At 37.4% G+C, this 14,203-nt stretch overlaps 1 protein-coding gene across 9 annotated transcripts in view; it reads right to left on the bottom strand.

Moving 5' to 3' along the window:
• Window positions 1–14,203, bottom strand: part of bcas3 (BCAS3 microtubule associated cell migration factor) — a 409,318-nt gene that overhangs the window by 288,300 nt on the left and 106,815 nt on the right. For all 9 annotated transcript variants that reach the window (XM_063016958.1, XM_063016965.1, XM_063016960.1 and 6 more), the window contains exon 15: window positions 6,169–6,433. In XM_063016958.1, the coding sequence (XP_062873028.1) occupies window positions 6,169–6,433 (265 nt within the window). The remainder of the gene's footprint in view (window positions 1–6,168; window positions 6,434–14,203) is intronic.

Here is a 14,203-nt window from a genome sequence, read left to right as displayed (position 1 = left end):
GACTGTGAGAGGAAACCAAAGCACTCGGAGGAAACCCACACAGAAAGGACCCGGACTGCCCCACCTTGGGATCTAACCCAGGACCTTCTTGCTGTGAGGTGACAGTGCTACCCCACTTAGCCACCGTGCTGCCCTGTGCCTAGAGTCATTCCAGTTAAAAAGGTGCTGACTGTCTGAATAAGCAAAATGAAATACCCAGAAGACCAAAATTGTATTTGAATCCTTGCATTTGTACCTATGTATGAATATCAGGCAGTGGTAGCTCACTGGTTAACGTACCAGTCTTGCAATCAGATGTTCACCCAAACCAATTTTCCACTGTTGGACCCCCGAGAACAACCCTTAAGCCTCAAATACTTACAACTGTTAAGTTGCTTTGGATATACAGTGACTGCTAAATGCTTTGAAAGTAAATAAAAAAGTATTATACAACATGGTTGTGGTTACTACTTGTGTATTTTTTTGCTACTCATACTTGTATTATTTATTTTTAGGTAATTAATAAAATAAGTCACTAGCTTACTAAGTGAATAGCAAACTGTCTAAATTGAATTGCAAATGATTCTTTAAAAGCTAAAAAAATAAAATTAATTATTGATTTTTAAAGCTAATGTTATATTAGTTCCACAAAAGTTTTAGTAGTTAGATTTAGTGCTCAGACAAGGGACTATAAAAAACTACATTTTTATGAGCATGTCATCTTCTGAATGAAATGATCATCAGAAGAAAGCTCAAGAACACAGCCTTATAGTTAGATTTCGCTGCTGCTTTACAAGCTCAAGTTGCACCTATGCCAACGAAAGCTGAGAACACAGCGCCACACAAAGGTGGAAGAGGGAACAGCATGTGCATCTGTACAGGTCTGTAGTGTTATTACAACTGCACACCTGATCTAAAGCTCTAAATCTTCAGGATGAAACTTGCGGTGTGTAAAAACTTGTTTGGATGCCAAATAAGTACAAGTATTGTTCACTGAGCAGATAAGTGGAGTAGTTAAAGCTGCTGAGATTTCTAGTGGGGGTGTGTGCAGTAAAAGACAGACAGTGATTATAAGAAAAAATGTGACATGATCATTTGACTTAAAGCCTCATATAAGACACATGAAATAGTAATAGTAATAATAATATTAATAATAATAATACTGATAAAAAAAAAAACCCTAAAAATGGGAGCAGCCATAAATAAATAAATAAATAAATATATAAATATAAAAAATAATCTAATGGTAGCAGTAGTAGCAGTAGCAGTAGTAGTAATAATAATAATAATATTATTATTATTATTAACAACAACAATAATAATAATAATAAAACCCTAAAAATAGGAGCAGCCATAAATATATAAATAAATAGTAGTAGTAGTAGTAGTAATAATAATAATAATAATAATAATAATAATAATAATAATAAACCCTAAGAATGGGAGCAGCCATAAATAAATAAATAAATAATCTAGTAGTAGTAGTAGTAGTAATAATAATAATAATAATAATAATAATAATAATAATTAACCCTAAAAATGGGAGCAGCCATAAATAAATAAATAAATAATCTAGTAGTAGTAGTAGTAATAATAATAACAATCATCATTATCATCATCATTTATTTTTAATTGTGTTTTACCACCGCTTTATCCTATTTAGTCTCGCAATGGCTCCAATTCACTCGGCGAAAGGTAGGAAACACCCTGGACAGGTCACCAGTCTAACACAGGACACAAACACACAAACACACAAACACACAACACACACACACACACACACACACACACACACACACACACACACACACACACACACACTCAGAGACTAGAGGGACTTTAGTATCTCCCATTAACCGGACATTAACAACACTGTCTTTGGAAAAACTGGAGCACCAAGACGAAACCCACACAGACACAGGAAGAACATGCAAACTCCACAGAGAAAGGACCCAGACCGCTCCACCTGGGAATCGAACCAAGGACCTCCTTGCTGTGAGGCGACAGTGCTACCCACTGAGCCACTATGGCAGCCACCATAATAATAATAATAATAATAATAATATTTTGTAAATTGTCTTTTACAGGTATTTCAATGACAAACTGGTCAGTAATAAGGTTTTACCTTATCACCTTTATTGATTTGTGTAAATAAAACCCAATTCCTAATTGAATTCATGCAACACATTTCAAAAAAGTTGGGACAGAGACAATAAGAACTATGTCAAACTGTGGAATAATTAATAACACCTATTACTTACAAATGATGTCATGTTTTGGGTAAAAAAAAGTATAATTAATAATAATTGTTTATATGCAATGAGGTGTCACCATAAGTAACATTATTACTGACTTAAAGCCACACAGAGCCTCACCTCAGCCAGTCACAGAGATGGCACATCACAGCGGGGAAGAAAACAAACCCCGTCCAACCTTCCCTACCTCAAGTATGATCAGTGGTGTTTGTTGCATGGCTGGCCAGGTCAATGGCACAGCTGAGATTCAAACTCAGATCTCAGTAGTGTAAAACTAGCGCATTACGCCGCCAAGGGCAATTCCAGACAGTGAAACTTTACAGAATAAAGTGACACAAATGAGCAAAATAAATCTATTGCTAAATTACCCAGTCACAAACGACTAATAATAGAAGAAAAAAATAGGGAATGAGTTCTATTTTAGCACCCCACAGGATGTGTACTTCTCCTGTTCCTTCCTTTAAATCAATGTGTTGTCTCAGTCAAGAGGCGAGCAGTTGTTGTGGCTATGCTACAGCGTTTCATATCCATCATCTGACTTCTACTGCCTCACAACCTTTCAAAGTACGTGTTAAAAATAACACACAGTTCACACAGATTCAGATTTCCTCTTGACCACATAAACAGGGCTAGTTTGACTGCTTCCGTTACAAAGAACATAAAACATTTGCCCTGATGTTCAAGTAACATTTGACCAATTTTCATATAGTTTAAGGTAAGACTGGCAGTGCTAGCTCAGTGGTTAAGGTTCATTACTTTAACCACCTCAACCATCAGAAGGTTGCTGGTTCAAGCCCCACCACAACAGCAACACAGACATTCTGCCACACAGTCGGTCACACAGACAGACCCATGGATGGATACAGACACCCATAAAAACATGTCAACACAAAGTAACAGACATACAGACAGACACAGAGACACACAAATCAGACGGACATACAGTGGCAAATACACACACACACACACACACACACACACACACACACACACACACACACACACACACACACACACTAAGAGACACAATTGGACACACACAGACACACATACTGACACAAAGCCACACATACACAAACACGAACAATCGGACACAGAAAGTGTAACACAGAAACACACGCACAGACACAGTGACAAATGCAGACAGATGCAGTGAAGGACACAATTGCGCACACACACACATACAGACACAGAGACACACAGACACAGACACATACACAAACAGACACAGAAACTGTAACAGAGACACACAAGCACAGTCAGACAGATTCGAAAATACACATACACAGATAGTGATGGACATACAAAGACAAAGAAACACATATAGACATACAGTGGGACAGTAATACACATACACAGACTGACACAAACACAAACTGCGACACACACAATGACACAAATACGAGGGATCTTCAAAAAGTTTCCACACTTTTATATCTTCGTTGGAAACAGTAAGTGGGAGGGATTAGTTACTGGTCATGTCTGAGAGACTGAGAGAGAGCTTATAGTCTGAATTTAGTGCCATCTGATTTCCACCTTTTTGGACCACTCAAAGAAGCTTTAAGAGGAAGAAGATTTTTATGTGATGATGACGTGAAAGCAGCGGTGCATCAGTGGCTACGCACATTTTTTGCTGATGGCATTGAAAAGTTGGTATGATGTTGGGAAAAATGCATTGAAAAGTGAATATGTAGAAAAGTGATGTTATTTGTTTTCAAAATTCTTAATAAATAGAAAGAAATAATGATATAGATATAAATATTAATAAAAATAAGTGCAGAAACTTTTTGAATAACCCTTGTATATAGTCAGTGATAAACAAACACACACAGGGACACACAGACGGAAACACCCATATATACAGACACAATGACAGGCACTTATACACAGAGCAACACACACCACAGACTGATAGATGGACAAACAAACACAAAACAAGCCTCAGAGTTGTAGATTTTTTTAGGACAGGTTTGTCCTTAATCTTATCTATTTACACACACACACACACACCACTGTATTCTAGCACCTCGACTTTAAAGCTCTGACCTGAATGTGATCAAATAAACCAACAGTCATTTATGTTCTTCCAAACAGCCCAACAAACAAGTTACAACCAACAAGAAGAAGGCTGAGAGATTCCTAAAAATAACCAGAAGCTGGATACATGTCAGCGTGTGTATGACAGATGAATCTGGGTGGCTGTGAGTACGTGAGACACTTTACAGATGCTCTAGGGGGCTACACCAACACCCGGTGGGATCCTGCAGACTCCTGAGCACCCACCGGCAGGGTGCTTTCAGCGTGTACGGGGTATCGATTAATCCGAACGCTGCTTTGTGGACTCGAGAGTGCTGATGGATAAACAGTGTCGACAGGCCTGCCAGCTCCTGTGGCAGTCAGCACAAAGTGTGTGTGTGTGAGACTGTCAATCAAGTGTGTTTGCAGCCATGGACAGTGTTTGACGAATCCTGTGCACACACAGCATATCACACAGAGCTGTGACACCGAGGGCAGTGGGCACGAGTGCAAGGTCTTCTAAGGTGACGTGATTAACTCTCTAACAGTCGTTTAAAAGCTTTAGATCTGGTTTCTGGACGACGCTGTATAAAAGCAAAGGAACCGAATACAAAACCAGCCACATTTATATTGGGGTCTAATCCACATATGGGTAAATACTTTAATATTAAATAATTCTGCAGGAATCTACAAGTGTGTTATTTTTCAGACTAGCTTAAGGAAATTTTGTGACACGCTACACTCACCAGCTACATTAATACTAATAGTGGTTAGGACCCTCTTCTAAAACAGGATCAGTCTGGTCCACGTTAACATAATTGATTCATGTAATTGCTGCAGATCAGTTAATTTTTTTATTTATTTGGATTTTTTTTTTTTTTTTTATTAATGTTTATTAGGATTTATTTATTATTATTTATAAGGATTTATATTAGGATTTCTTTTAAGGATTAATTTATTAGGGATCTTTTTTTTATTAGGACATGTTTTACACACATTGGTTACATTCATTATATTATTTTATTTATATTCATTAGGATTAATTTACTATTATTTATTAAGATTTACACTAGGATTTATTTATTAGGATTCTATTTTATTAGGATTTATTTTAACATCATGTTTTGCACACTTTAGTTACATCCATTATATTACTTTATTTATATTTATTAGGATTTATTTATTATTATTTATTATAATTTATAAGGATTTATTTATCAGGATTCATATTGGGATTTATTTTAAGGATTTATTTATTAGGATTTATTTATTAGAATTATTAATGTATTAGGATTTATTTATTATGGTTTGTATTATAATTTATTTTAAGGATTTATTTATTAGGATTTATTTTAGCATCATGTTTTACACACTTTGTTTACATATATTACATTATTTTATTTATACTTATTAGGATTTATTTATTATTATTTATAATAATTTATTAGGATTTATTTATTAGGATTTATATCAAGATTTTTTTTAGGGATTTATTTATTAGGATAATTTTTTATTAGGATTTATATTAACATCATGTTTTACACACTTTTATGACAATAATGACAGGACAGTCATGGACAATTTAGTATCTCCAATTAACCTCACTTGCATGTATTTTGACTGTGGGAGGAAACCAGAGCTCCCGAATGAAACCCACACAGACATGGGGAGAACATGCAAACTCCACACAGAAAGTACCCGGACCATTCCACCTGGGAATCAAACCCAGGACCTTGTTGCTGTAAGGCGACAGTGCTACCCACTAGGTTTTCAGACAGACACTTTATATTCGTACTGTCACAATGTAGTCACTGTTTTATAAGCATATGAAATGATAATAAAGCTGTAGCTATAATCAGAAACATCTAAAAATACTGCTGTGTAAGAGTGCAATACTGGATGTAAGGTGCGTACTGACCATGTAGAGGGGAGCCGGACGGACTACTGGAGAGACCTGCTATGGGACTGCAACGGCCGCCCTGCTTGCTGCTCAGCTCCTGCTCGATCTCCTCCAGACCCGCGCTCTTCTGGAAGCGGCTCACGCGGTTCACTACACGTGGTGACAGGTGGGTCCGGGCACACGGAGCCCCGCCATACGGGTTGATGGGGAAGACGTGCGAGGTGCCGCGCAGCGTGCTGACCACCACCCACCGGGAGTCCGGACTGAAGCAGATGTCCTGCACCTAGTGGGGATGTAAAGGAAAAAAAAAAAGTCACACTATGTTATTAAGATTTACATTCTGCTGTTTTTACTGTTAATATTACATGATTGTTCATAAGAGGGTTGAATGGGTAGTCAAGTGTTTTGGTCCCATATTTATCTACACACTACGAGTCGTTTGTGACAGCATTTTGTTGGCAGGTGTGTATGTCATCTTGTACACACACACACACACACACACACACACACACACACACACAACATGAATGACATGGTTTGAAACCAATTTATAATCTGATCATTGTGTGATTTTAGCTGTTTTCAACTCCAAACTGTGATTTTAACCTTGAGTATTACTCACATCTAGACGTAACTCCATAGCTACCGTAGCTCTGTATGTGTTTTATCTGAATTATTTTATTTTATCTAACAATGTGCAGATGTGCACATGGATAGTGGATTCTTAATTTTTGGACACTTTCTTTGTATGTTTTTATAATGCCATGTTATCACATTTGTGATGTTCATGACAGGAATCAGTGTTTTATGCTAGTCTTAGGTTTTCAGTCTTATATTATTGAGATATTTGAGCATTATTTCTGTATTTTCTTGAGTGAGAGTTTCTTTTAATGTATTGGGGCACATGTAGTCTTTGTCTTTCTCTGTTGTACTTTAGGCATTCATTCAGGATGCGTTTTATGGTGATTGGTGTCGAACCATCTGACCTTATTCACAAAGTCTGGGCTCTTCTCCTAGTATTAAGTGTTGGTGTGCCAATCTGAAACAGCCTATTCTAGAGTTCTATCTAGAGTATATACAGTGGGGGAAATAAGTATTTGATTCCTTGCTGATTTTGTAAGTTTACCCCCTTACAAAGACTTGAACAGTCTATAATTTTTATGGAAGGTTTATTTTAACAGAGAGAGACAGAATATCAACAAAAAATCCAGAAAAAAAACATTAAATAAAAGTTATCAATTAATTTGTATTTAATTAAGGGAAATAAGTATTTGATCCTCTACCAACCAGCAAGAATTCTGACCCCCACAGACCGGTTATGTACCCATGAGGCACACAAATTAGTCCTGTCCCTGTATAAAAGACACCCGTCACAGAATCAGTTTCTTCCGTTCAAATCTCTCGACCACCATGGGCAAGACCAAAGAGCTATCAAAGGACGTCAGGGACAAGATTGTAGACCTGCACAAGGCTGGAATGGGCTACAAGACCATCAGCAAGAAGCTTGGTGAGAAAGAGACCACTGTTGGTGCGATAATTCGAAAATGGAAGAAATACAAGATCACAGTCAATCACCCTCACTCTGGAGCTCCATGCAAGATCTCACCTGGTAGGGTAAGAATGATTCTGAGAAAGGTGAGGTCAGTCCAGAATTACACGGGAGGAGCTTGTCAAGAACACCATCCCCACCGGGCATTTCTTTGCCTCCAAACACGGCGAGTGGAGTTGATGCCAAAGAGCTCAATTTTGGTCTCATCTGACCATATCACATTCTCCCAAGCTTTCTCTGAATCATTCAGGTGTTCATTGGCAAACTTCAGACGGGCCTGTACATGAGCCTTCTTGAGCAAAGGGACTTTGCGGGCACTGCAGGATCTCAATCCATTACGGCGAAGTGTGTTACTAATGGTTTTCTTGGTGACTGTGCTCCCAGCTCCCTTGAGATCATTGACAAGCTCCTCCCGTGTAATTCTGGGCTGACCTCACCTTTCTCAGAATCATTCTTACCCCACCAGGTGAGATCTTGCATGGAGCTCCAGAGTGAGGGTGATTGACTGTGATCTTGTATTTCTTCCATTTTTGAATTATCGCACCAACAGTGGTCTCTTTCTCACCAAGCTTCTTGCTGATGGTCTTGTAGCCCATTCCAGCCTTGTGCAGGTCTACAATCTTGTCCCTGACGTCCTTTGATAGCTCTTTGGTCTTGCCCATGGTGGTCAAGAGATTTGAACGGAAGAAACTGATTCTGTGACAGGAGTCTTTTATACAGGGACAGGACTAATTTGTGTGCCTCATGGGCACATAACCGGTCTGTGGGGGTCAGAATTCTTGCTGGTTGGTAGAGGATCAAATACTTATTTCCCTTAATTAAATACAAATTAATTTATAACTTTTATTTAATGTTTTTTTTCTGGATTTTTTGTAGATATTCTGTCTCTCTCTGTTAAAATAAACCTTCCATAAAAATTATAGACTGTTCAAGTCTTTGTAAGGGGGTAAACTTACAAAATCAGCAGGGGATCAAATACTTATTTCCCCCACTGTAACTTGGTCTGTATGCTCTCCATAATGTATTTTGGGTTTATTCCTGATTTTGGGGTGGACCTCATGTAGTTTATTGTTTGTTTGCGTGTTCCATTCAAGTTGCCATTTATTTTAAATGTAGTCCTTTATAAGGGGTTTGGTGTCCATAGGTGGAAGTTTGATATTAATGATTTTTTGTACAGTTGTTCCTCTTGCCAAGTGGTCAGCTTTTTCTTGGACCTTATGAAGATAGACAGCAACGTTCTTCATTACATTTAATTTTCATCAACCGCTTTAACTTATTAGGGTCACAGCAGATTAGGTTTAAACAAGAGACACTGGGTGCAAGGCAGGAATATCCTCAAGAGGGCATCCATTCATCACAGGGCTTCAGTCAAACCCCCCACCCCTATGTCCGTGGACATAGCCAATCATGTCTGTATAGACACCCAACTGTCTGACAGCACTGCTTAGATTCAAACCCAGATCTCAGAGCTGGCGGGCTAGCACAATAGATGGCTGAGCCATCCTATATTTTGAAAGGATTGGATTGGATCAGAAACAACATGTCAACAACATATTGTTAACATAGCGTTTTGGGCAGCACGGTGGCTAAGTGAGTCGCTGCACAGCAAGAAGGTCCTGGGTTCGATCCACAGGTGGGGCGGTCCAGGTCCTTTATGTGTGGAGTTTGCATGTTCTCCCCGTGTCTGCATGGGTTTCCTCTGGGTGCTCCGGTTTCCTCCCACAGCCCAAAGACATGCAAGTGAGGTGAATTGGAGATACAAAATTGTCCGTGACTGTGTTTGATATAACTTTGTGAACATACTCGAGTACATTCAAGTTTAAATTTAGACAGACTTAACACATAACATTACACACTTTTATTCAAAACAATTTTAATGTTAAATCTGTCTATAGAAGTACATTATCTGGCCAAATTATGTGGACACCTGATCATGAGTTTGTTATACATCCTATTTAAAAACCACGGACATTCATTTGAAAAATTGTAGCCACAAATTTCAATGCTTACAATTTATTTGATATAATTGATTTTATGCACTTCAGACTATCTAAAATTAATAATAGGAAGGACTGTCCAGGTACTTTGGGCCATATAGTGCTTAAACTTGAGTTCAAACTGCTTTCTATCACTCTTCTGCAAAGAGAACTATAGAGTGCCACATAGCTCTTACTGATTAAACAAAATGTTGTCACCAACCAATACAAGGAAGTGCTTTAATGACCGAGGTTTAACACAACATTGTAAAAGTCTGAGTCATTTGCTCTACACTAACAATAAACACAGCCCAAGGCTGACATCTTCAGCAACCTGGCACAATACTCAGGTATGTCTAGTACACACCAGCAAGGGCAGCCAACAGAGAGAGTGAACAATTATACAGATACCATCTGCACAAAAATGTGGGTCATGTGACAACAGGGAAGAATAAACACAAGGTGTTATTATCAGGGCACAGTAGCATGACCAGGGCCAAAAGATCTAGGTAAAGGTCAGTAAAATCAGATGCCCAGCATGTAGATAATGCAACTCAGGAGATTATGGGTGAATATTTCAACCGGGTTTTTAAGAAATCACATTCCAAATCAAAGTAAAATATACACATATTTTATAATGTATTTATTTTTATCATAGGATAAGTTATTATCAGAGGTATGAAGTAATGTACTATACTTATGTTTTTTTTTCTATTATTATTTTTTATTTATTTATTTTAATTAAACATTTTCAGCTTGACACAACAGCTGGTTGTGTAATGGTTAGACGGAGACCTGGAGAGGCCTACAAGCCACAGTCACTCACATCAACTGTGAGAGATCAGTGTATACATCAGGGCTGAAATTGTCTCCTTCTGCTCTACCAATGTTCCCCAAGTCTAAAGATTGGCTTTCTATCTGGTGGATGGAGGACCACCACATCAAAACACTGTCATTACCAGCCCACTTGCCATTGGTATGTCATCACAAAAAAGGTGAATTATTACAAACAAGAGGGCCAAGTGTGACTCAACAGCAATGTGAAAAACTAGTGGAGAGCATGCCAAGACGTATAAAAGCTAAGATTGAAAATAAGAGTCATCCCACTAAATAGGGATTTCTGAACTCTTACTGTGTTAATTGTGTATCTTGTAGAATTGTGTATTTCAAATAAAAATGAAAAACTGGCTTTTATTACATTATTTGAGCTCTTCAAAGAGTTTCTGATATATATTTGTTTTATTTTCTGTAAAGAAGAAGTGCAAATGAGAGGTGTGAATAGTTTATAGAATAAATGCATTTATGTTCTGGCTACTCTTATTAAATTAAAAATAATATGAATAAATTATGACGAGCTATTTACCAAGTTTATCTTGCTGGTAAAGGCTAAAAGCTTTTAAGGTGGGTTATTTAAAATATTTCCACCGACAGAAGCAGAATTTAAGTCATCTTTAAAAATCTGGCCAAATTATGTGGACACCTGACCATTAGTTTGTTAGACATCCTATTTAAAAACCATGGACATTCATTTGGAAAACTGTAGCCACAAATTTCAAAGCCTACAATTTATTTAATATAACTGATTTTATTCACTTTAAACTATTTAAAACTAATAATTAGAAGGACTTGTAGAGGTATTTTGGGACATAAAAAGTTCAATCTTGTGTTTGGAACTGTCAAACTGCTTGCTATTGCTCTTCTGCAAAGAGAACTATACTATAATAGTCAGATAGCTATTATTGATTATACAAAATTGTCATTTTAGCTACTCTTGTTAAATTAAAAATAAACTTAGTAAATTATTACAAGCTATTTACCAAGTTTAGCCTGCTGATAAATGCTGAAAGCTTTTAAGGCGGGTTATTTTAAACATTTCCAACTAAAAAAATCATAATAATAAAAAAGAAATTAATTAAAAAATGTGCAGACAAGTGATTTATAAATTAGATAGAAAGATAGATGGATGGATGGATGGACAGATACATACTTTATTAATCCAAAGGAAATTAAGGATTGATTTAAAAATGAATCTTTTAATCTTTAATTAATAGTTGTTGGCCATGCATATGAATATTATGTGATATATTCAAATTGTATTATATTATATGAATATTGTAGAGAGCTACCAACAGTCGAAAACAAATCCCTTGTATGTGCAGATATACTTAGCGGATAAAGCTGATTCTGTTTCTGATGAAGTAAACTGGCCTTGAAATGATTATCCAACAACTTTGTTATTATTCATTAACTGTCAGTCTCATCAAGTGGCTAAAATACCTGACAAGAAAGAGTTTGAAACATAAATTTGACCTGAACTGTTACACATAAAATGTATTATTAATGGAATGGAATGAAATTGACTTTTTATGAATGTGTAAGAAACAAAAAAGCAATCTAGTAAATAAGGGTAAGGATACAAATGTGAATAAACACATGCGTGCACATATGCACCTGTTTGTACATCAACAAGCACATTCTTTTTTTTGTATATTTGCAATGTTCACTTTATGATTTATACCTTACGATATATACAAAAATAACACTTTCTTATGTACCCTCAGGCCCTGTTGTTGTTTTGTGTTGGTGTGATTATACAGATACTTGTTTATATAATGTGAATGTTTGTAGTGTGTACTATTTCGATTTATGTAACTTGCTACTGAGGCCTTAATTTCCTTCAGTATTAATAAAGTATCTATCTATCTATCTATCTGTCTATCTGTCTATCTATCTATCTATCTATCTATCTATCTATCTATCTATCTATCTATCTATCTATCTATCTATCTATCACAAAGCTGGGGCATTACTGGTAATGATCACATGTTAAGGCTCAGGGTTCAGAGAGTGAAACAGGCTTTAGATGTGTCAGATCTCTTAATATTAAAAAAGAATGCCCATCCCTAAAGGCCTGACTGTTGTGTCAGTGAAGTGTCAACAGGGGTTTTTGTATCTGTTGGTCCTGGATTTTGTAAAGTTGCTTTGAGACAATGTATATTGTAAAAAGCGCTATATAAATAAAGTTGACTTGACTTGAATAAAATCCCAAAAAAGAGTCATAAACACAGTGAGACAATTGGCGACCTGTACATTCCAGCAGATACTTGATCCCAAAGTGTATACAGATTTACGATTAAAGCGCAGCACTCGACGACTCTTTGCAGGCGAGATAAGTTTCCACCTTGGCGCCTTCACATGTCAGATTGTGCCACGCTACACCAAGAGAACAGTTATCCAAAGTGACTTTCAGTGATGAACATTCCTGGCCTCACCTTTCGTGAGTATCTATAAGCTATAAGAATGTAGAATCAAATTCTCTGTCATTTCGGTTTATCAGTCTGAGATCGGACTGCCTGCGTTGGAGATAATCAGATCAGTGGCGGCAAACCCAGTGACCACTTCCTGCTCAACACCACCAGACTGACTACCGAGAGTGACATCACGCCATTCTTCTTCAGTAGGAGTCTGGCTCGCTTCTTTATCTCTTAAACTGATTCAAAGATTTCGACTTTGCCAGTGCAAACAAACTGACCTCTTTGAAAGCTTTAATCAGAAGAGAAACAGCCCGAGCTCTGTGGTCAGGATGAGTTTTGAGTCACGGACTCAAAGCACTGGTCATCGGTGGGGGGGGTGTTTACATTAACACACAGTAGGGTCAGTTCCAAGAGCTTTCTGGTAGCCAGAACAAGCGCAGTCAGCCAGGCTGCGAGATAAGGTAGAGTGTCTGCGTCCGCCCACAGGGCATTATCACTCTCCGTATTTGTTCTGTTGGAGATAATGTGTCTCGCAGGGTGCTCGCTCTCTGCTGCTTGTGCTGTTTACAATGCCAGATCAAAGCGTGGACGTGGCCGGGCAGCAAACCCTGTGTGAGCCACTCGCAGATTAACTGAGCGAGGCCGCATTACAGAGGAAAGAAAACAAACGTGTTGTGTGCGGTCTGTTTCAGTTCTCCGTCATGCCTTTAGGAACTGAGGAAGTCACACGTTACGCAGCCCAATAAGTTGAATCGCCACCAGACCTCACTGCACTTTCATCTTCAGTTAAACAATGTTAAAATGGGACAATGAATTTGCAAACGAAATTTACATGGATTCTACCCATGACACCTGACTTGCCAACGGCTTTTACTGATAAATGGAATAGTTACAGGTGGGCAGTAAAACCAAAGTTGATCAAATTAGTGTATTTTCAATGAAAAATCAATTGACATTTATCATTAAATCATATGTATGTATTTTACAACATTTAATAGAAACATTTATATAAATGGACTTACAATTCTAACTGAAAACAGTCCATGGAATAGACAGATAAGGGCCTTGCTCAAAGGCCTAAAAGAGGCAACCTGGCAGTCCCGGGGCATGAACCTATGACCTTATGATTACAAGTCCATTGCTTTAACCATTATGCTATTTTATCATCCTGATAACTGACTGATCAGTAGTTGTTCCTTTTTTGTTTTTTTTTAAGGTTTAGGTGAAATGAAATAAAACTTTTAAATAAATTAAAAATAGTAGTTTTTTTTAAT

The sequence above is a fragment of the Trichomycterus rosablanca genome, chromosome 20 (genome assembly GCF_030014385.1).
Source record: "Trichomycterus rosablanca isolate fTriRos1 chromosome 20, fTriRos1.hap1, whole genome shotgun sequence".
NCBI lineage: Eukaryota > Metazoa > Chordata > Actinopteri > Siluriformes > Trichomycteridae > Trichomycterus > Trichomycterus rosablanca.
The sequence above is the reverse complement of the archived record's forward strand: the minus strand, read 5'-3'. Positions and strand labels throughout refer to the sequence as shown.